The following is a 24353-nucleotide window of genomic DNA, read 5'->3' as shown; positions in this document are numbered from 1 at the left end:
CCTTACGGTGACAAATTCGTTTCCGGTCATGTGAACCTTACGCATAATCGCGCGCGCTACTCCACACGTAAGGCGAAGAAATGGCCAGCGTCGAGGCTGGGTATGTATAATCATACAAACGAATTGTACCCTTTGTATTGACCAATCAAGGTTGCCAAAAACCACGTGACATGATACAAATTTGCATATCATGTCACGTGGGGTTTGCCAACTTTGATTGGTCAATACAGCAGGTCGTTTGTACACATGTACGCTGATATCCTCGACAGTGTACCGCTGTCACCCTACCGTTGCTATAATCAACAGCACAACTCAGCTGGTTTCAATAACGCACAGATGATATGATATGCCATAATTATCTTAGCTAGTGAGCTACTAGACGGCCAACGCGCTTAGACTCCGTCTAATTAGTTAATTAAACAGAATGGTTACACTGACAAACACCTAGAAAGTAAGATTTACCTACTTACAGCTCAAAATAAACGGTAATTCAAACCAACCAATGGCTTTGCCTAGTACAATCTCTGGTATGCTGTCATTCCGTCTCGGTAATTATCTCGCTTTTAGTTAATTGCCACTCCCTTGGGGGAATAACAACGATATCCTCGACGTGCCCATACGATACCTGCAATGCACACCCAAAGATTAGCTGCCACTACCCTCGTGGGGACTAACAACCTATATCCTCGACGTGCCCATACGATTTCTGTAATGCACACCCAAAGAACGACCATGAGCTCTAAAACTAAGTGTTTAGAGTGTCCCTAGGACCTTGCTGTCAAAAGCTATTCAAGAGAAGTCAGCGCTAGCATGCGCGACAGCAGTTGAAAGGTCTGGGTGTTCGAGGCTACTCGGTATGTTCAAAAGGCGAGTTTCCTATTTTTACGATCCCGAAGTTGGTAATTTTCACTACGGTCCGGGGCATCCTATGAAGCCGCAACGGCTGGCTCTGACTCACAGTCTCGTTCTTCACTACGGACTGTACAAGAAAATGGATGTCTATCGTCCTTACCGCGCTAATGAGCACGACATGGCACGCTTTCACTCGCCAGACTATGTCTCATTCTTGAAACGTATCACTCCACACAATACAGCGTCATACACAGATCACTTGACCAAGTTTAATGTGGGCGAAGATTGTCCTGTTTTTACAGGACTCTTCGATTTGTGTTCTATTTCAACAGGAGGGTCGCTTGAAGGAGCTATCAAGCTCAACAATGGACTGTGCGATGTAGCTGTTAACTGGGCCGGGGGCTTGCATCATGCAAAGAAGTATGAAGCATCAGGATTTTGCTACATCAATGACATCGTAATTGGAATATTAGAATTATTGAAATATCACGCCAGAGTACTGTACATTGATATCGATATTCACCATGGTGACGGTGTGCAGGAGGCATTCTATTTAACCGACAGAGTACTGACCCTTTCATTCCACAAATATGGTAACTATTTCTTTCCAGGGACAGGGAGTATGTTCGAGATAGGATCTCAGCAAGGAAAGCATCATGCTGTCAACGTACCTCTGAGAGATGGAGTCGATGATCAGAGTTACCTTTACATTTTCCGTCCAATAGTCCAAGCATGCGTTGACAGGTACCAGCCTTCATGTATTGTTCTACAGTGTGGTGCAGATTCATTAGGTTGTGATCGATTGGGCTGTTTCAATCTGAGTATTCAAGGACATGGGAGTTGTGTGGAGTTTGTCAAAGGGCTGAATTTGCCTCTTTTAATTCTTGGTGGTGGAGGATATACGGTACGTAATGTGGCAAGGTGCTGGACATATGAAACATCCCTGTTGTTGGATACTCCAATTAGCAATGAATTGCCTTACAATGAGTACTTTGAGTACTTTGGCCCTGACTATACTCTTCATCCTGACACTCTGACACGCATTGAGAACCAAAATAACCGCCAGTATTTGGATCAGATTAAACAAACTGTCACTGAAAATCTGAGACTACTGCAGGCAGCTCCTGGAGTGCAAATGCACCACATTCCACCAGACATATTTACGTTTGAACAAACAAGAGATCCAAACCCAGATGAACGAGTGGCACAGAAAGAGGAAGATGCATGGGTAGAAGCAGACAATGAATTTTATAGTGGTGACAAAGATATTGATCGCGATTCACTTCCTATAGATGTTTGACTAAATATTGTTATACTACTATATATTGAATGTTGCCATTGCAAAACTGTTAGTTGTACGCTAACTATAATATAATCAATGTTGTGATTCAACTGTCATTTCTTGGCTTGCTGCACCTGATATTCAGCTGCTGCCGCCTGGTTCATCCACCAGTGTAATTCTCCATGGTACAATCTAACTTTTCCAGCAGGTGGCATATCGTCATCATCAACAGATTTGTTAAGATCCAATGCTTTTGCTGCTGGTCCAGTTTTGCTGGAACCCATTACAATGAACATAACACAATGGGCATTGTTGACAACAGGAAGAGTCAGAGTGATCCGTGCAGGTGGTGGTTTAGGTGAGTCGCTCAAGGAAGCAACAATTTTTGTTTTCTCCTGAAGAAGAGGGTGTCCGGGAAATAGAGAACAAGTGTGACCATCAGGCCCCATACCAAGCAACATCAAATCGAATTTGGGTATGTCACTTCCAGGATAAACAATTCGAATTTTAGCTGTGTAGTCATCAGCTGCACCTTCAACAGTAAGTTTTGGGTTGATAGTATACACATGTTCTGGTTTAATCGGTACCTATTAATTCAAATCAAAACATTAGATAATTGTGATATAGATAAAGGTATATAATGTCTAAATTGAAGGTTCATGAATGCATGCATGGCAGGTTATATGGCATGCAAGTGCACGTAAGATATGACCCATAACCCTTGCCAAATATTACAAGCTGTGACACATCTTTAAAGCTTCCAAATACTCAGACTCAAAAGCATGCAGTTATCAGTTATCTTCTATACAAGATACTGATCTAATGTCATGTCATGTTAAGTTAAATCAATTGCTATATAAAGTAGTTTGTCCTGCTACACATATACACTGAGTACTATTCAACAATAGTCTGTCAATCTACAAAATTTTTATTAATATACAAACAGACAGACACACAAACAAAGCCAACAATCAACACATAACACCAACAATAAAACCCAAAAATAATTCTTCAACTTGAAATTCAGTTCCAGTTGAGACCTATTCATTGCTCTAGCTCACCCAAGTCTGCTTAGATCACAGCTTCAATTACTAGCAAATACAGGTACATCTTAGTTAGACTTGGACTTATATTCCATGACAATTGTATGTCAAAACAGGGAACAACTGAGTGTCTGTCATCGACACACAATCACTTAAGCAAGTAGTTACTACATACCCAAACTAACATCACAAAAGTTACCTATACTGTAAATTAAGTAGATAATTTTAATTAGAGGTATTGATTCTAGATATCTGTATACCAAACTTCCTAGTTTGTGCAAACGCATTGGTTTCTGATGGTTGTCATAACTCACTTGGCAAAGGTTGACTGACATGCACAGAGACACACATGCAGTGTCAAACGTTTACCTGCTGCCAGGAATATAACACAAAGTATAATTACCCGAGGCCCGGATTTCCAGGCTAAGAGTATAGTAGTCGTCTGGCAGACTGTATTTATACTCGATTAGCGCAGATGCCAATGAAGCTATTCCGACCAATAGATGAGAAGTGGTGTCATTACTGACCAACAGACGAATGTGATGTCATCGTAAGGCTCCACCTCTCTCTGTTTGGTAGCTGTGTTACGAGAATCCAGCCATCGAGCGTTCATCCTGTACATGGTGTCTAGTCCACCTAGACACCATGGTCATGCATGAAGAAGCACGAAGCAAAAAACGTGACTCCTACATTGTAGGTAGAAGAGACATGTCCCTCTTGACTGAATACCCAATCCATGATTAATTTAAGACACTATGTTCAGCAAGAACTAGCAGCTGTGCCATATTGGAAGGTTTTGTCTCGTACTGGAGAATCAGACTTATCCTTGAAAAAAGCTTGTGGTGGTACGAAAATTAAACCGATTACCTTGAATATTAAAAAAATGATTTATGAATGATCAGTTTTTGCTTTTATATAAAAAAAATGGAGAGGCAGCTTGCTTTGAAGCTTTGTGCCAGTGTCCCATATTTGAGAACGTCCCATATTAGATACGGGACTCTACACAACATGCATGGAAGTCCCTTGAGTAAAAGTATGTGCAGTGCCAAGCATGTTTGTGGACTGCATTTGACGCAATGAACCAACACGAAAGCTTTTCGCTCTTTCTAGGAACTGTTCAAAACTTAGAGATGCAAAGTACGTCATTTTTGTTGCGATGTGCAAAAACCTTGCTTCATGATGTTGTAATTAAAGTTGTAATTGCCTCCTTCTTCGCCCTTTAGCTACCAGAATTAAATTTGTAAGCATTCCACTAGCTCTGGCATCCCTAAACTTTAGCATCAAAGAGCTAGCAATAGTCGCACTCCCACACGAGAAGTAGCTTCCGAAGTAGGAGACGAGACAGTGGAACGACTAGCCAAAGCACAAAGCAGATTCCACAAGTGAGGACTATACGACTGCAAGGTGTCCTGAATTCTTGCAACAAAACAAGTCAATGTCAGACTGTGACAATAGGGTCACCTGGGGTAACTCCGTGACCGGGTAACTCCGTGAATATCTAACCCTGTTTGAGTATGAAGCGTCTTACCTCCAGTTTAGAATTTGAATCTCTTCTACTGTTAGTAAACTAGTTGACGTGCGATTATGAGTTTCATAGCAAGTCGATTGCTACTTGAATTGACATCTGAGCTGGCAAAGCGAAAGCAACAAACACGACTCCTACACTTCACAGCAACTTCATTGGGTATAGCAAAAGAGCTAATAGGTATGCCATATTTGTCACTACCACAATAGATGCAGTAGAGAAATTTTCCTGAGCAAGTAATAGTTACAACCATTCGTAAGTCGTAGTTGCCAGAACAAAACTCTGTTCATGAAGTTGCCCACCCATAAAGCCCGGTTCACAGTACAACGCTGGCACAGCGTCCTGCAAGCATCCTGGATGCTGACAAGGATGCTCACACGAGCATCAGCAAAGATGCTGGTGCTGCACCATTCACAGCATTGCATCTGATGAGCGTTCATCGTACAAAGAACACACTGCGACAGTGGTCTGGTGCTGCAAAGTAACCACGTTTGTACAATGTACTCACAACAGGCATGGATAACGTTATTTTGCTTTGTTGCTGCTGCGCCGTAGTCTCAAGCGTATTCTTTCATCCTTAGGTCCTTGTAGTCCTTAGACTGAACTTGCTAAATGCATGGAAAAGCACGCACACACTCAATGAAAACTTCCATCAACGAATCAATGATCGATGCCGAATAGAATATACCGGATACGTCCAGTTGCCCTGACTGACTTTCGATTGGTTGAAAATGAGCATGTGATGTCATCGGATGCTGGGTCACTTCTGGCTAGGATGCTCGATTAGAATTTTTCTCTATTCCAGCGTCAAGAACGCTCGCCTAGCGTCGTGCAAGCGTCAGTGTGACGCTGATGTTCGCTCATTGTCAGTGTCCAGGACGCTCGCAGGACGTTTGTGCTAGTGTCGTACTGTGAACTAGGCTTAAATGACAGCTGTCCAGAAAGATTATTTAGCCTCCTTGGTAAGACAATGACCATACCTACGCAACGCACCTATCATTTGAAAACATTTTGACAACTGCATTAACATGAACTTTGAAGCTTAGGTCTTCATCAAACACTAATCCAAGGTACCCTGCCGATTTAAGCGGATGCAGTTCTGAACCATCCACAAAACGACGACATAGAGACGAATCACAAAATGTGTCAATAGTTTTGACGCAGACTGTAGGATTATGAGTTTCATAGCAAGTCGATTGCTACTTACATGGACATCCGGGACGGCGAAGCAATGGCAACAACACGCCTCCTACACCGCACAGCCACTCCCTAGCTAGGGTACAGAGAAAGATCTAATAGATATGCCTTATTTGTCGCTACATGTACCACAATAGATGCAGTAGAGAAACGTACCCAAGCAAGCAATAGTTACAACCATTCGTAAGTTGTAGTTGCCAGAACACAACTCTGTTCACGAAGTTGCCCCACCCACAGGATAGCGGTGTTGACGAGTCCCGAATTATCTCAAGAACGATTAAGATTTCAGAGATGGTCGCCTACACGCTGATTGGCAAAAGGCTACTGCTCCATACGGTAGTAAGATCAAGTGACTACAACACTCATACGTAGCAATATTCGGGCGTGTATCAAATTACCCTGGATTACCTACGAGTAACAACCGATCGACAACACAACATACAACACAACATACAATGAACCCCACTTCCTACAAGCAAACTTTACTCTTTACTCCTGTATAATATCACCGGTCACGTGTACCTTTGCAAAGAAAGTATCCTGAAGTGCATTGTAATTGCTGTCCTCACTATCTAGATTTACATGTCTCTCATCACAAAAAAACACACGCCAAGCTGGCCAGTCAACATTTTTCTTCTTCCACAGCCCGTCTCCCACCAGTTTGGCGACGCTCCCTCCAGACAAGCAGATTGAAAAAAATCCGTGCTCCTTCACTGCTTTGGCTGATCGCTCTACAACGTAGTCATAAACCGTACTAGCTAAAGCAGCATCTGAGTCTGCTACGTGGACAATCGGCTTTGGAGCTGACATATGTGAGCAAGCTACGCAAGACTGAGTGCGTGCGTTAGCAAAGTAAATGCCATGGCGACAGCAAGCGACAGGAGATCTGAGTAACATTTACACCGTTTTATGGATATGTAGATTGATTAGGAATTCCCATTTTGATTACAGGGCGGATGCTCAGGCCAAGGGTCTTCAAGAGCACATCGGTGTCGTGGAGGACAATTTCTCTTCTCTACTTCAGAATTTTGCTGCAATTTCTCGCAAATGCGGAAAGCTGCGAGACAAAGGCGACCTGCTTGTGAAATCTATGAGGGAATACTCGGAGCTAGAAACTCCTAGTGTCAAATCGTCGTTGGGTGCATGCGCAGAATGTTTTGCTGGTCTAGAAGACTATAGGGAAGCAATGGTGCCGCAGATTTAAATAGTTTAGTCGTACGGATACGAGAAATTTATATGCAGTTTCCTTGTATTAGGTTGCAAGGCTAGAGGCCAAAGTTATTCAACCATTAACTGATTATGGCAATATTACAAAGAAGGCCAGAGTATGCATACGTGGTTGTGTGATTGTGTGGTTGTGTGTTGTGCCATATCAAATGAACATAATTTATTTTTCGTAAGTATTCTTGCATTAATTTTGTCTTCCAGCTGTTGGTTAGTAAAGTTCAGTGCTCGTGACTATGTGGTGTACGTAATGGAATTTGGAAATTGTATGTCAAGAGGTGTTACAATTTGTTTAGGAAGAGCTGAGAGCAAGACGGACAGCACTTGAAAAAGAACTTGGAAAACAGAGGAATTTGGATAAAATCACTGTGAGAGACCCTGCTGATGCATCAAAGAGAGTATTATTATAGTTTCAAAATATGCATTTTGAGTAAATTTAGTTGATGGTTGTTTAATTTGTTTTGCAGCATCGAGTATGTGGTGATGTTGATGACGCATAGTTGTGCTATATACGTTATTGTAGCTCTTGTAGGCAAGACAGGAAGTGAGTCAAGCCCAAATTCAATCGAACAGAGCACAAAAGGCGTTTGAGGATCATATGATTACCTTCGAAACGAAAAAAATCAGAGATCTGAAAGTTTGTATTTACAGTTTGAATATGCATGGTCCAAGCATGTTGTAAATGTACTGTATAAAATTTAATAATCTTTGTAATTAATTTACTGCTTGAAACATTTGTCTGTGTACTGTTGTTGCTAAGAAGTAGGTCAGTCTGCTGTGCTATTGTGGTAGTGCAAAAGTGATATCTAGACTATTGAATTGATCAGGGCTGTAGCCAGCAGTTTGGAAGTGGTCTGGTTGAAATTTGCAGGCATGCACTGATGCAGACAGACACAAAAGATAATTTTCCTCGTGGTACAGAGTCAGCTTTCTTCAAAATGTCAGTACATGTTTTTGTGATGTAGTCTTTGGCAGTAGACTTTAAATTAAGTCTGTCGGTCATATCTTAGTGGCAGTGCAAGATTGTTCAGCTTTGCCTGACTATCCTTCGAATCTCCTCAAACCAAATTACTTTTTAGGTTACTACACAAATTAGAACTAAGAAAATGTAAACTTTTGTGAAAAACTTTATCCACTGTCCTAGCTTCTAGCTGTAGGAATCAATTTCTTACATTTATGGATTGAGAGCAAGATTCTCTGAATATTTTCAAGTTACAGGTTCAAGACAGAGTCATGCAGAATGCTGCAGAACGCTATAAATCTTACGAGTGCGTTTGCAGTGCAGTTGCTGAACTTGCATTCTGTCTATAGCTTAACAGCAGTGACAGTGTGGTGACATAACATCTTGATTGAGCGTCATCAATGTCACAGTGGAGAGACGGCCAGGTATGAGACCATTGGGTCCGTGCAGAGTGCATGCAGCACAGGGTTAATTCTTATACTTCATGAAGGGCCTCCTAGGAAACAACACATCTTCTGGTTCCACTTTTATCTGCTATTCTAAAACCAGAATCAACAGGTCTACGAGCTGTATATGTGCTGTGTAATCTGTGGTCTTGCAGGCACTTGATATGAGGGTGTCTACAGAGTGGTTAAATAAAGACTTATTTAATCAACTATGTCTTATTTCGGAAGTTGTCGGGAATGGTCCATTGGTTGAAGGACAAATGTTGAAAGTGGTTTACTTGAAACCGGACCAAGCAGACCGGTGGCTACGTCCCTGTGAATGCTGATTGACATTCATTGCAATTGGCAAGAATGGAAGGGTGTGGTTAGAACTTATAATATATAGAAGTACATAACTGTACACATTTTGATTGAGGATGCAATTATACATAAGCAACTGAAGTAACACTGACAAATTACTGTATAGTATTTGTAAATTAATTGTTAAATTAATACCATGATTATAACTAGAAGTTTATGATCTCATAAATATAATGCTTCTACTAGTAATGGACTTGTGCATGGCACTACTTGGCATATACAATTAAGACAGGCAAATAAATTCATCTTTTGTTATGAAATTTTTTGAGGTTGTTACGTAGTAATTTATTATGATATAGTTTATAACTTCTTGCATTGCAATTTGCTTAGTCGTGCAAGCTGCTGCCCATATATATATATATATATATATATATATATTGCAAGAAATGTGCACCCTATAGAAAATTTGACATATAGGGATGCTTTGACTCGTAGGTGTTTATCAACCAAAAATAATAGATAACGTTTATCAACTGTGCTTTAAATTGTTAGTTTTTTGTTACATCATAATAGTGTTGACCAATGGTCTCTAATCATGATGTTACTGTCATCTTGATTTAAAGTCCCATGTCTTCTAATGTAAATTGCCTCTTTGATTCGTCTAGTATATTTGTTTTCTGTTGTTAATGTTTGACTTTCTTCCTAATTCATCATGTGGTCAGTTTTCCAGCAGTAGGCCGCAAGGGCGTTGTTATGGGTGTTACCATGTTGAAATGCTAATTTGTGTTCATTTAGTCTCAATTTTAGATTTCTTCTTGTTTCTCCAATATAAAATTTGTCACAATTACTGCAACCAATTTTGTATACAATGTTTACTCTTTTAAATGGTGTAAGTGGATCTTTTGGTGACATAGTAATGACTGGACAGTTGTTGTTGGTGCACTCACTAATTTGATATTAAGTTTATTGCACAGACGTCTGACTTGTTGTGTAATACCTGGTATAAAAGGCATCTTTAATATTGGCATTTGTTGTTTGCAACTTGATCTTTGATTCCGTGATTTCATTAGTTGTTTCTGTATGAAGAAGTCTGGATATCCATTACATTTTGCACATCTCTCGCCATATGTCTAATATTCATGGCCACCGTACAACACCATATCACATTATTTACCGCCACGAGAGGGCTTTGGCGACATCTGTTTATCGACTACGACACGTATAAGAACAACTTGCGTGACAGAAGAACCATCTTCATTTTTTGTTAAGATGTAGAGACAACCAGGTGATACCAAAAGGATTGCAACTGAAATGCCATCATCTGTTCACTACCAAATGTATGCAGAAGATATTACACTGTTGTGAAGTGAGTATTGTTCGTTCATGTATCAAAAAGGTACACTGCAAATTGGTACGTCTAAGCCAGAACATCCAAGAATATCAAGATAATATCAGGAAGTTGACATCAGACAACATAAGTTGAACAAACTATTTGAATGGACTGTGAGTTGTTTCAATTACGTGTTTGTAAAAATCAAGAAGAAACAACAGACAAAACTGCAAAAGCTATTGAATCATAAAACAAAGAACACCGTCATTAATTTGAGCAACAAAATGCTTGACAACACAGAATTTAAAGTCCATGGATATGGTGTAAATTTTGCAATTGCATCAAAAACAGTTGATGTTGACAACATGATTGCCGGAATTGGGACAACTGCTCTATCTTTACCATCCTACGGCCACTGAACTTCGAGAAGGCATTAATTAAACAAATTTTAAAACAAGAAGACTATTAATTAAAGAAAATGTATTACCACAAGATATAAAAGCAATTAGAGATCTACGGAAAGACACTTCTGTTACTATTCTACCTGCAGATAAAGGCAATTCCACAGTTGTTATGAACAAATGTGTTACGACACGAAGATGAAAGAATTATTAAAAGGTCAAAGGATTTTGACAAATTGTACACAATCCCACAAAGAAACTGGAAAGAGATCTAAACGACATACTTAAATTACTTGAAAATAAAACAAGATCAACGCATGTAAACGAAGCGATATCAGTTGTAGAGGTCACATCATTCCACGAATGTTTGGTTTACTCAAGATACACAAAATAGGAGCTCCATTACTACCTATTGTTTCAAGCATTGATTCAGTGACGTGCAAACTTTCTAAAGAACTCACTCAAATTTTATCACCAATTACCGGATGTAATGGTTTTACTGTCAAAAATTTGGAAGGATTTGCAAACCAAATGAAGAATGTCTATGTCAACGACAACGAAATAATGATTAGCTATGACGTGACAGCTCTCTTACAAGAATTCCAAGCAAAGAAACGTTAGATGCCGAAAACCTTGACCATCTTAATTTCACTTTCAACTTTACTGTGTCAGACGTTATCAACCTTACAATTTTGTTTTAAAGACCACCTACTTTAAATATCAAAATCAATTGTGCGAACAATTGGAAGGTACGCCAAGGGATGTCCACTGTCTCCAATCGTAGCAAATCTATATATAGAAAAACTGAAAGAAACTGTATTCCAAGACCTACCATCATCAACAAGACCAACGTTGTGGAGACGCTATGTTGACGATGTATTTGCAATTGTGCATAATAATAACAAAGATACCATTCTCGAGTGTTTGAATTCTTACCGTCCATTAATTCAATTTACAACAGATTTAGAGTCAGGCCATCAGCTTCTTTTCTTGACTGTTTAGTTAAATGTAACATCACTGGAACACTAGAAGCATCAGTTTATCGAAAACAGACTACAGCCAACAGATACCTACACTATCATTCTGCTCATCCGACATCAGTAAAAGGTGGAATTATTAAATGTCTCCAACATCGTGCAGAACACATATGCAGCACAAACGAAGAAAAACTTTGGAAATATACAGAATAAAAACCATCTTTAAACATAATGGATATCCAGACTCATTCATACAGAAAAACTAATAAACCACTGAATCAAAGAGCAAGCTGCGAACAACAAATGCCAATATTGAAGATACATTTTACACCAGGTATTACACAACAAGTCAGTCATCTGTGCAATAAACTTAACATCAAATTAGTGAGTACACCAACAACTGTTCAGTCATTACTATGTCACCCAAGAGATCCATTTACACCATTTGAAGAGTGAACATTGTATAGAAAATTGGTTGCAATAATTGTGACAAATTATATATTGGGGAAATAAGAAGAAATCTGAAATTGAGACTAAATGAACACAAAATAGCAATTTGACGTGGCGACACCCATAACAACGCCATTGCAGCCCACTGCTGGAAAACTGACCACATGATGAATTGGAAAGAAAGTCAAACATTAACAACAGAAAACAAATACTATACTATACAAATCAAAGAGGCAATTTGGATTAGAAGACATGGGCCATACATTAAATCAAGATGATGATAACATCATGATTAGAGACCATTGGTCAACACTTATGACGTAACAAAAGAACTAACAATTTAAAGCGTAGTTGATAAACGTTATCTATTATTTTCAATTGATAAAGACCTACGGGGCCGAAACGTCTCGATTTGTCAAATTTTCTATACGGTGCACATTTCTCACGATATGTCAAATATATATAAATTTACTCACCATTAGTAATATTCATATCTATAATCTGCCCGTGCGGAGAATGGGATGGTGAGTTAGTATATAAATTTCTATTATTATTATTACATATATAGCAATTGTAGTTGAAAATTAAAGAAACCGTAACGTGCATGTTGTCGCTCAAATAGTAAATGTATATTCAAACCGTCACTTAGTTCAGTCAGTCTCACACACAGTACTCATTGTGGTGATGTTTGGTTGGCAGAGTGTTTTAGGAGAATATGTTCAAGCACAGATGATGTTCCATGCCAAAGCTCTAGAACTACTGACAGTTGCATTTCAACAAGTGCAGTCAATTGACGAGGAAGGAGACTTGCAGGTAAAGTTTGTACACTTAACTACAATGTACTCTTTTGGTTATTGACATAAATATTCAAAACCAAGTTTTAAATTTATTGCCATCAGGATTTTCTTTTTGTACAGTTTTGTTGTAGTATGGATTTAATTGACACTAATTTATTAAGACCATCCTAAACATTTATATGGTTTACCGTATAAACGTACACTAAACCATTTAAATGTACATGGATAGTCTCTCAATTGACAAACAGTGATAAGACTGATTGGGCGATTGTTCTGCTCTGCTTTGCCTGTCTGTCAGTAACCTTACCTTCGATATGTCACACTGGCGTGTTGTGAGGTCAATAAATGCTATTACTAGTTTAAAGCTGTAGAGCTCCATCAAAATGGCAACGGATATACCTATGGGATATAGAGAGGCCTTGGTCCATATATGGCATGTGGATGTCGGCATCAGGCAGACAGCGAATCAAAGGATGGTCTCACATGATGGCATTTACACTTACTCACTTATTAATAGTGCCCTTTGTAATCTGTTATGCTTTTATGCTATAGAGCAGACAGTAATACATAAAGCTCACCTATACATGTGTCACCTATACGTACAAGAAGTAACGCTGACTTGCTACAACAATATTTCACTTCATACCAATTAGTAGTAAAGTTGATTTCAAATTGGTGATAATTGAGCTCAGCGAATCAATTACTGGATATATAGTTATGAGAAGATGCGTTATATACCATAAACTTTGCTTGGCAAGTGTAATTTGTAGTTGCCGCTAAAAAATTGAAATCAACGTTTATTTGACTTTGCTCTAATACTTGAGCTCTATAATTAATCTATTTAGAGACAAGGACAAACTGCATGCAGGGTTTGAGACAACTAATTTCATATTACCGTATAACCAGTTATTTCTGCAGTCCTAATTACTGCGATTTGAGAATCTAAACAGAAGTTTGTATTACTACAAATTAAATTTCTGTATTTCAACCAGGAATACAGTTACTGGTACACACATGCAGTATTTGTACACGTGTACATGTGTCTGCACAATGACTGCCTGGGACTCCGATGATAGGCCTAAATATCTGCGAATTTTATTTGTGCACTCCGTGATTTCTTTGCAGAATTCGCAGAAATACCATAATCGCAGAAATAACTGGTTATACGGTGTGTCGTAATCCCCAAAGCAGCTGGTGTAATACGCATCCTTGTACATGTACCCGTTTGATGTGCACCACTGAGGTAATGTAACTCAATTACCTAGTGTAGACAGTCAAGCATCTTGTCAATAAATTAATAGTTCCATGAGGCCTTGAGTCAATTAATACATATTGGTATTCATATCAATGTTGCTGCTTTTTGTGTAGTATTTCAAAAACAAGTTGCAGTTAATGGAAGATGATGACCTACAGTCCCACCGCTCAAGACGATCAACAGCTCAGTCTGACAGTGGTGAACAGGAAGATGTGGACAATGTAGAGGATATGTAGTCATGCTAGGTATAGGCTATAACTAATTAATGCAACAAAGCAAAATCATGTGTTGATTGTATACTGTTCAGTCTTTGCAGTAGAGAAAAGGCTACTTCTCATCTCATGTGTATCAAATGCTTCTCCTAAATGGATGGCCCGGTTAAGAAGCATGGCAGGGTGTGGTGGGTTTGGTATACATTCCTCTATTGTTGTGAAGAGAAAGTCAAATGGTTGCCTGGCTCCTTCAGGCTCAGACAGACTTGTTTCAAAGTAGCTCATCATTCCATTCTTTGAAGCAAATGCTCTTCCTTCTTCATATGACACAATTGTTCCTTCATTCATAATTGCTTGATTCAAGCTCCTGTGGCCAACTAATACTGACAGGGAATGCGTCCTTAATCGATCAAGATGTGAAACCCAAGTTTCCAAGCTCTCTAACGACTCAGGCCTCGTCTTCTCAAACACATAGATAACGCCTGCAGATCCAACACACATGTTTGAAGTCAGGATAGTGTGTCGTTTGGCTCCTGAAAGGTCGTAGATATCAACTCCATATAGTCGGCCGTCGTTCTCTATTCGTTTGTGATAGTGAAAGAAAGACGTATCTTGGTGGCTGCGTCCTGTTGCAAGCATTCTGTGTCCCGGGTCATCTTCTTGTACATAATTGAGACACAGTTCAGTCTTTCCCACTCTGCAGTCGCCGACCACAGATATCTTGAAATAATAATGCACTCCAGACATTGTGAACTAAATTCTGACCTCTGCTTGTGGCAACAAATCCTTAGCCTCGTCCCAGCTAGGCCCAAACGCATTGCAGCCCCGGATACAGTAATCCCACAGCAGCTGGTTGTCATGGTTACTCGTAATTGCGCGCAGGCGTCTTCGTACCCTCAACACTGCAGTCATGTGAGTGGACTAATGACGCTGAATTTGCGTTCGTGTTGTCTATACACATCGAATTGTGCTCTACAGGTCGGAAAGTGGTCGTCCACCAACTAGCAGGGTACGAGCGACCGGTTCTGGAACATCTCGGCCCATGAGCAGAGGCCGCGCAGCAGCTGCAGGTTGCATTTTCTGTCTAGTTCTAGTAGTCTGTATCGTTGTTTTAGTTGGTTGGTTGTTTTAAACATTTGTCTGTTTATGTCCTAAGCTCCACAGTCTACAGCTGCGCGACCTCCGACTGGATTTAGAATGCCCACTTCTGCAGGAGCGGTGAGAATTGTCGAGCTCACGTTGTACTACTTTTGTATAGGGAAATGATTTCGTTTCGTTTCTCAAAAGTAGAATTTGACTAAACCGTGTTCGTCTGTGTAACGCTTGGGGAAAACGTGTTTCTATTTCTGGCTGTTGTTACCATGGCAATGGAGCCAAAATTGGTTGTAGAGAACTGTCATTTGGCTTTTGGACGCTCAAAGCTTTAATCTGTAATACCATTTTCCTCTGTTGTCCTTTCTTTGTCAGACTAGCCTCAGCCCTGCAGAGGCATCATCTGTATCAGTTACTAGTCTATGTGATCCAGCTCCAGAATTGTGACATGTCGCTGCACCCCTCGTCTGACTTCTATCTTTTAGTGGATTTGTGCTAACTTAGAGGTGCTTATTGCAAATCCGAATGTTGCCCTTTGATTATAGTGTCCTAATTAAGAGAAACAAGGGACGAGCTCATTGCCATGGCAACCACAAAGCGTACATCTGTTCTGTGTATTAAATTTAACTACTACTTGTCAAGAAAACTTTACATTACAGCGTCTCTACGTATTCTATTGCAATTTATTTGTTATCTATGCAGGAGAAATCAACCGAATGACAACAATTCACTTAGTTGTCGAGAATAGCCAGGATTCTCACCCGGGTCGCACAACAAAAAGGGGCGTGGTCCTATATAGGCTATCTGTCGAGCTCTCTGTATGTGTGTGTGTGTGTGTGTGTGTGTGTGTGTGTGTGTGTGTGTGTGTGTGTGTGTGTGTGTGTGTGTGTGTGTGTGTGCACAAACCTCAAATTTCTCCTCCCCACGACCACGTTTCATTATAAGATTTACTTCAAAGAATTGTTCCGACTACAGATCAGTCTAGGAACGATTCATGCAAGTGACCAAACGGTGACAAAAAAAGCCTCATGAAGTTTCGTTGCCCCGTCTTTTTGTATTGTAGCTAAGTATTGTGTGTACTTGACAACCGAGAAATTTCTTCAGAAGCTGAATGCGATCAATGTTTGCCAATATCAATTTCTAGGTCAACAAATATACCCTAACACTGTCGTCACAATGAACTGAGTGCATACTTAGACTGTACATTTTAATTGTCTGATCATGATTGTGAAACGACGACTATCTATCAATCCTAGATACGTAATCTAAATTTTTAGGAAGTTTGCATGTTTACGTCCATGACAGAGTGTCCGCAAATAGTTGTATTGTCTAGCTAGGGCACGGAGTTTCAGTAGACGGTTAGAAAACTTCATGGCAACGTGTTACAACGCGAGGCGCCACTTATGGGTATCTACAACTAGTTTAATGACTTCATGCGATATGCAAGTGGTTGATACGCGGTAACTGTTGTGATAAGTAGAGTAGAATCGTTCTAATCGACTTATAGGTGTACTAGTCTATAAACTAAGAAGACCTACATTTCAACAACTCTATCTAACTCTAGAATGTCCAACAGTAGTTACCGAAAGCAAATTGCTTCAAGAGTCATCATCGCTGCTTGACACCACATTGATATTGCGTAATTCACAGTCTGCCTGTTTGTTACTGCATACCTCATGGGAGCACTTACAAGCGTCAGTGCCCTGGAGTCCATTGCCATAACATGAGCAGTGCCCAGAGCTGTAGTCGCTGCAGCAAGAACACGAAAGGAATTCCATTAGCACCTGACCGTGCATTGAATAGACAATGACGTTGGATCTTCAGGGACAGATTTCTATCTATGACTCACAGTAGTCGGAATTTCGGGACATGCAACAAGGGCCCACTTCCAGACTGCCGCCTGATAATTTGCATAACTGATATGGAGTTGCAAAGAATCACGACATGGAGGCAACTGGTTTGTATGGCTGTTGTTTGCACAGAACATTTGGTATTGCACACTGTTAACGCCTTACAACTTAGGCTTTCGTACAAAGCACAAACAGTCTTTTCACATACAGCAGACAGGTTTTTATCAAAATCAAAGGTTTCTCCCAACATTGCCATAGCCAAAGCATGCACTGCATCTTCTTTTACTTATCTAAATCTGTGCTTTTTACTGCGACTTGCAAACGCACTCATGGAATCACATCCAGTAAATGCATGCAAATCAACGAGAGCTTGAGAAACTAGGCCTAGAATGTGAGACATTGTGGATTAGATCGATAGAACAAACTCGCTGTTTTGTTCCTGTGCGAAGTATTAAGGGTGCAGGCAATTTGGGAGGCAAGAGTGCAACCTATAACGGCGACATCTGTATCGGGTGAATGAACGACGAGGCTAGTGGCATCACGTTCAGCGGCATGTCTTGCATGAGGGAGCAATCAAGTGTTTGCTTCTTGTGTAGACTTCAATTCACCAACGGCATCTCTCTTTGACGTGTATACCCTAAGCGATAACCGACTACTACATCTCCAGCATTGAGTCCCACTTGTCACATACAGCTGGCATTTTTTGAAAAGTTTGATGCAAATTCAGGACGTAGCCAGTCATTGCATAAAAATCAACAAGATCTTCTTTGTTCTCATTAACTTTCAGATAGTCACTCCACTGCTGGGGATACTTTTGCTCGCGACTCCTAATTGTCATCCGAAAACAAGTTGAGCCCATGGCTTGTCTTTTCCATTCCGCTGACTTAATATATTGTCTCCAGTAACAGTCGCACACGAAGTCTACACGACCTCCAACAGAGTGTTCACGAGACAGACAACATTAAGTATCTCCGTATAGAGAAATCTCTTACGTTACAGCGAGATTGTTGCAATGACTGAAGCAATGTCATTCTGTCTAGAATCCAGGCAGAGGCAGAAACATCATCTAATGTTGATAGCGCGGTTTACTCAGCAATATGAAGAAGGGCAGCTTTGTTGGTTTTGCACAGGCTGCCATCTGGCCCAGCTAGCGCCCAGGGAAGTGGTCCGAGAGGATATTCAATTCAAGAACAGTTGCTAGATTCATTTTCGTAGTCTGCGCTATAACTGTCATTTGAGAAAATATAGCTTTATCTGCTTTCAAAACAACAGTCGCTTTGATGTTTTGACTGTACTCTTTGGAGTCATTGCATCGAAGGTCTGGAGATTTTGCTTTGGTAGAGGGTTAAATATGCTTCTGCATTTATTCACAAGTCTATTGTTGATGAACCTAGTACAAGATGCTTGACCTCTCTCGAATGCAGTTTCCAAATCCGCTCTGACTTTATCTGTAGCAGACATTCCGGACGACAAAGAGACAAGGTCATTATCACTTGCTACACATCGAACGGATTTCTCCAACTGGAAACAGTTTCTGTGATCAGACGTACATTGCTTTCATCTTGCTTGAGTCTCGTAGGTTGTGTCTCTTTGTGCGCTACTGACGACTTTTCAACCAACCCAGCAAGAGGCAAGAGTGCGACAAGAATTTGCAATATTGGCACGGTGATGTGCTGTTGGAATCCAACGCTGAGCTGCTCCTTGCTTCGTACTGAATCCTTAGACTTGTACCCAGTGCCAAAACACATTGAGCACGCGAGGAGGAAGACTGGGTACGAGTCTACTGAATCCTACTATTCCTTGAGTTGATTTTGTGTCTCTGCTAACAGACTGCTCAATTGTCTGATCTACTGTGGCTTGAGCAAATCTGGATTCCTTTGATCTTTGCACTACAAAGTCTCCGTTCTGAAACGATTTCTCTAATTGTAGATGACTGCTCTTCAGATTCACCATGTCACACCAATAAACAGGCAAGTATCTAGCATAGTTCTGATGATTGTAAGCAAAGCACCAAGGTAGAAATCCTTGGTACATGCCAAGTGTAGATTCCAATTTCTGGTTTGCGTAGCTCTGGTGAGATTTAATAAAATTTGTACCAGTTCAATATGTGACAACCAAAAGCAACCTGTTGTCAACAAAGCAGTGCTGCAAAATTCAAGATAATTTGTGTACAATTGGATAACTGTCGCACTGAACAACTCTTTCATATGCATACTCCGACTGTTGATTTCTAGACTCTGCCCATCATGCTTGAGGTTGCACCAGTTGGCAAATGATTGGAGAAGAAGATGTGCCATTGCTTCAAAGACTACCTTGTGAATTTGTATCCCCCGGTTGTAATGTTTATCATATACGACAGATGTAACTGATCTTAATGCTAACTCCTGATTCCACTAGTAAGTCAGAGAAACCTGATCCAGCAAAGCACTTGCCAAGAACAGTGAGCATTACTAACGAAATGAGGAAGCTCCCCATTCTTAACACTACCGAACTGAATTGCTGTGGGTTTTTCTAGATCATGTCCAAGGCCTTTGCATAAATTGCTTGATCTACAACCACTAGAGTATCTTTTTGTCTCGATTGCCGTGTCATTGCTTACAGACTTGCTTTGTGTCAAGCTGCATTGGAGACGCATGAATTACTGGAAGATAACCAACAGCTCTGACTAGAGGAACTTGTGAACAGATTCTACTGTTGAACCCAGACCAACGTGGTACGGTTTGCTCCGCATTGTTCTGAAAGAAAGTCCAGCATCACTAAAGCCAAGGCGAGCAATAAGCCATACAAAAGTCTTGTTGGAGAAAACACTGGTGTGCTTTAAGAGAATAACCAATGATTGAAGTATCCACTATGCATGGCTGTGGTTGACAACGTTCCCGGCGTTGAAAGGCATAGGAGTAGATGGTACGGCGTGCACTATGCGGTGACGAGTATGACTATAGTACATTGTCTGGTCAGATTCCATTGCAAGACGTGGACCTAAATCTTGCCTTTGCACGACAATACCATTTGTGCAATGGGTTGTTCCTTATTCAGACAAAGTCTCCTCGCACAAGTCAATGTTATCCTAACAGAAGGTGGCGAAACGGCCTGGATGGAAAACACATGGAAGTGTTACATCTGCAGACTGCTGTTCACTAAGAACTTTTTCTGTCATTGCAGTCTTAATCTCTTGCAGCTGCGGTATCGATACTCCGTGTCCAAACCTGTTGAGCAATTTGACGACTTGGTTGCTTCCTGTTAAATGATGTATAGTCACAGGTAACGCAATGTGGTTTGGAGATTTGATCCTTTCTTCGGAAGCAGTAAAGATCATGTTGTATGCAACTGATATAACTCGCCTATGCAGATCAGATTCAACTTTAACAGGTTTGGCAGTTATTGGTGTATCATTTAATTGAGTCGCCGCGCAAAGTCCAGGCTAGAAAGTTGTGCAAAATACTTGGTATCGGAAAACTCTCTTCAGCAAGTTGTGTTGGATCTGGTGGCAAAGCAACTTTAGATTGCATTGACATCATCTCCTGACGCAAATAGGCTGCCACTCTGTATACTTCACGCACAGCGGTATCAACAGACTGTTCTTCAAAGGAGCTACAAAATTTAGGAGAAAAACAAGACATCTCTCTCACTTTCAGAGTTTGTTTCCATGGCCATTTTTTTATCTTCTTGTGTCTTCTCCAAGTATTTCGTCAAGTTGTTAATGTCAATAGTAGACAAGTAAACATCATTTTAATAACCTAAAATGCTGAGTGCACTTTCATTACATCTGACGCTATAGCTGTACTCTGTACTTCCATTCTGTAACTCTCATAATTTTTCATTAAATGCTGAGTGCATGCACTTCCATGATGCTACCATATACTTCCAGTCTGTAAATGCTTTCATTACATAGCTTCGACGTACTTGTGGTCTCTAAACGCTTTTATTACGTCTGTGTAGTGGATCTTACCGGTTTAGTGATTTCCTACATCAGGCTGATGTTGTGTCACGTTTCTAATTGAACTTACTATTTAGATATTAAATTTTGCTACACGAACAACTGTCAAGTACGTGATGAACTCAGACAAGAACTGCAAGTACTGCACAACATGGCCTCGGAGTACGGATCCCAAGGGTGCAATTGAAAAGTCTTCAAAATCTCTAACTTGGGACAAAAATTTTTAAGGGCAACTTTTGTATTTCTCTTTAATATGAGTCAAACAACGTTTTAAAAGCAAAGAATTAAAGTCGGACGAGGGGTTCGACTTTGGTGACGTTTTTGAGGGCTTTTCAGCTTTGGCCCCTAGACTATGTAGACTTGATATTCTACACATAGCATGCAATCATCATACATGTACAGTGTTCTTTAGTCCCTGGTGCATGTGCCTGTATATACCACTAGGTGTAAGTGTGACTAAAGTCATGGGAGACGATCTAGATGGTTAGTGGTTAGCAGGGAAATGGAAATTTTAAGTATTACGTAGACATTTTTAGTTGAAAATGCACACTTGAGAGAACATATTGCAGTAGAACCTTGCCTGGTGACCACCCCAGAACTAGAACCACTTCGAAGATATGACCACTTTCATTTGGCCATAATTTTGCATGCATCGTTCCAATACATTGTGAACGCAAAATATGACCAACTCTGAATTCAGAATAATGACCAATCTTTTACGGTTTCGACGACTGTCTAGTTTGTAATTACGACTTGCATTTTGTCAGTAATTAATTAATTAAGCCAACGAAGATGGCATGTCAAGCTCAGCAAAATCCGTGAAGAGGAAAGAACTAGGTATAGGAAGATCTCTAAAATGTATGGAATTTATCTGTCAACGGTTAGGCAAGTCGTTTACAAGTGGTGTTTGTTCAAAACGACAGCAACCTTGCATTGCAGTGGGTGACTTCCTAAGATTTCTCCAAGGAACAGACGTAAACATCTATGTGAAGTCACGAAGAATCCTCGTGTTACGTCAAACAAGATGCAGGAATCATTGCAAGCTACTGGTGTCAATGTTCATCGCACATCTATTAAAAAAACATTGAACAAAGCGGGCTTCACGGACAGGTGGCACGAAGAAAACCCCTGCTGAAGAAAGGTCATCGCCAAATGTGTTTGGAATATGCGACAACTCATCTTGATGATCCTTTGAGTTCCTGGGAGAAAATTTTATGGACTGATGAGACAAAAATCAAACTATTTGGTCACATTCCAAGAAAAACACGTGCTTTCCACTATGAAACATGTCGGAGGCAGCATCATGGTTTGGGGATGCTTTGCTGCTTCAGGAACTGGCAAACTCTATTGTTGATGGGAGACTGAATCCGGCCATCTATCAGGACATTCTTGACAAAAATGTTCTTCAGGCAGTCTAAAATCTTGGCCTTGGTTGCAATTGGAAGTTACAGCAAGATAATGACCTGATCCAAGACATACGAGTACATCTATACGAGTACATCTATGCGAGCTTGGATAGGGAAAGGGTGTTTAGTGATTTGGAGTGGGCAAATCAGAGTCCTGACCTCAATCCCATCGAAATGCTTTGGGGTGAGGTGATTTGAAAAAGTTGTTCATTCTTGTTATCCCAAAAAAGTAATTGTGTCAAGGAACAGGCTAAAATTCCCACGGAAAGATGCCAAAGCCTCATTGCTTTCTACAGACAGTGACTACTTGACATTATTGCAGCGAAAAAAGGACATACCAAATACTAGGTGGTGTTCACATATTTCTGCACTGGATGTAAATTAAGATATTTGGTTTTGACTCAATTTTGTTGCCATTTACATTTTCTTGTGTCTTACTAGACAGATTTTGGATATCTTTTGAAAATGTTTGAGTTACAGAGAAATTAATGTTTTGATATGCAAATGTTAGATATTTTGTATAAATGCATAAGGGGTTTCACTTACTTTCAAGCACAACTGACATGTTTTTTAGCCTCCAGGGTTGGCAGCTCGTCCAGGAACAAGAGGCATAGTCGGTATGAGACTGTTGATTACTGCACTTATTTGAATATTATAATCTGTTCCAGAATTAGATGCAGTTGAGGTTAGATTGGCACGTAGGCTCACGAAATTGACACTATTTGAAAGCCCACCACTGGCAGTTCTGCCTATGGTATTTGCAAAGCTATCAGCATAAACGTCTTCCTGCAATAATATTATTTAGCTGACGTGGTTGCTGTAATGAACTACTATGGGCACCAGAGCCGATGCAGGAAGTTAATGTGGGAAAATATCCACATGAGCAATCATACAGCTTTGCGAAACTTGTTAGCTAGCTGACACTGTCACTGTCACTGTAGATGATTCCTCGTTCTGTTAACTTTCAATGAAGTATGAGTGACCTCAGTGTAAACAGAATGTAGAAAAATGGAGATTTTAGTAGTTGATACATCATTTTGTAAAATGATCATGGGAATATTGGGTAGTAACATGCCTATGACACACCCATGCCTCTAATTCTGGAACGTACTATAGTGCACACTACAGAGGTGAAATTGAAAATGCTAATTAATTCTTGTTTGTCTGTCAGGTGGTAGTGGATCTCAAGTAAGAGTAAGTGATCGTCCTGTAACGCAACAAGGACTTACAGGCATAAAAACTGGATCAAGAGGTTTGTGTGATATAACAAATGCCAATTTTATGCATTATGACATTTATGTTTGGACTAGGACCAGAGAGGGTTGTACATGACAAGACATACTACATGGGGCTGCTCAGGTGAGTGTGTGTGTGTGTGTGTGTGTGTGTGTGTGTGTGTGTGTGTGTGCGCGCGCGTGTGTGGTGTGTGTATGAATAACCGTTCATGCTTATCGCAAACAAGACATATGTTGTGCAGAACAAAGATCTCAGAACTGAATTCTGAAATATTGAAACTGAATCGAGAAATGGAGCAATTTAATACTGACAATGCTGCATACCTCACTTTTGAGAAGAGGTTGGTGCACCTCAAACATATGATTAAGCCAGACAGATTTAGTTGAATATTTTATATACTTTAAATTAGTAATGAATGCTCAGTAAGTTGCGTGTGCATGTGTGTGTGTGTGTGTGTGTGTGTGTGTGTGTGTGTGTGTGTGTGTGTGTGTGTGTGTGTGTGCGTGTGTGATCAACTACCTCTGAGTGGTGAACCTTGGTAACTTAGGTTACTTATTGGACCTACGGCTAAAAGTTGATC

The 24353-nt window shown here is 40.3% G+C and overlaps 5 protein-coding genes across 5 annotated transcripts in view; 3 read left to right on the top strand and 2 right to left on the bottom strand.

Annotated features, from left to right (window-relative positions):
- Positions 1-856: 856 nt before the first annotated feature.
- LOC134178331 (histone deacetylase 3-like) lies at positions 857-2152 on the top strand. Its single transcript, XM_062645193.1, has one exon. The coding sequence runs from the start codon at positions 857-859 to the stop codon at positions 2150-2152; it is 1296 nt and encodes a 431-aa protein (XP_062501177.1).
- Positions 2101-6729, bottom strand: LOC134178332 (6-phosphogluconolactonase-like). The gene is made up of 2 exons (XM_062645194.1): positions 6422-6729; positions 2101-2721 (listed from the first exon to the last, which is right to left on the bottom strand). Exons 1-2 carry the CDS (start codon positions 6707-6709, stop codon positions 2248-2250), a joined length of 762 nt encoding a protein of 253 aa, XP_062501178.1. The 5' UTR covers positions 6710-6729; the 3' UTR covers positions 2101-2247.
- A 14-nt stretch (positions 6730-6743) lies between these two features.
- LOC134178558 (CBY1-interacting BAR domain-containing protein 1-like) lies at positions 6744-14294 on the top strand. Its single transcript, XM_062645431.1, has 8 exons — positions 6744-6789; positions 6851-7088; positions 7156-7224; positions 7420-7521; positions 7591-7608; positions 7656-7760; positions 12688-12801; positions 14154-14294. Exons 1-8 carry the CDS (start codon positions 6761-6763, stop codon positions 14274-14276), a joined length of 798 nt encoding a protein of 265 aa, XP_062501415.1. The 5' UTR covers positions 6744-6760; the 3' UTR covers positions 14277-14294.
- LOC134178333 (ras-related protein Rab-11A-like) lies at positions 14263-15055 on the bottom strand. Its single transcript, XM_062645195.1, has 2 exons — positions 15018-15055; positions 14263-14949 (listed from the first exon to the last, which is right to left on the bottom strand). The coding sequence occupies exon 2, from the start codon at positions 14889-14891 to the stop codon at positions 14322-14324; it is 570 nt and encodes a 189-aa protein (XP_062501179.1). The 5' UTR covers positions 14892-14949; positions 15018-15055; the 3' UTR covers positions 14263-14321.
- Positions 15056-15134: 79 nt separating this feature from the next.
- LOC134178329 (intraflagellar transport protein 74 homolog) overlaps positions 15135-24353 on the top strand; it is a 33860-nt gene continuing 24641 nt past the window's right edge. The window contains exons 1-7 of the mRNA XM_062645192.1: positions 15135-15164; positions 15231-15322; positions 15409-15470; positions 23112-23154; positions 23709-23789; positions 23848-23896; positions 24015-24113. Of these exons, the coding sequence (XP_062501176.1) occupies positions 15163-15164; positions 15231-15322; positions 15409-15470; positions 23112-23154; positions 23709-23789; positions 23848-23896; positions 24015-24113 (428 nt within the window). The 5' untranslated portion in view covers positions 15135-15162. The remainder of the gene's footprint in view (positions 15165-15230; positions 15323-15408; positions 15471-23111; positions 23155-23708; positions 23790-23847; positions 23897-24014; positions 24114-24353) is intronic.

The sequence above is a fragment of the Corticium candelabrum genome, chromosome 4 (assembly GCF_963422355.1).
Source record: "Corticium candelabrum chromosome 4, ooCorCand1.1, whole genome shotgun sequence".
In the NCBI taxonomy this organism is placed as follows: Eukaryota; Metazoa; Porifera; class Homoscleromorpha; order Homosclerophorida; family Plakinidae; genus Corticium; species Corticium candelabrum.
This window is presented reverse-complemented; position numbering and strand designations above follow the sequence as displayed.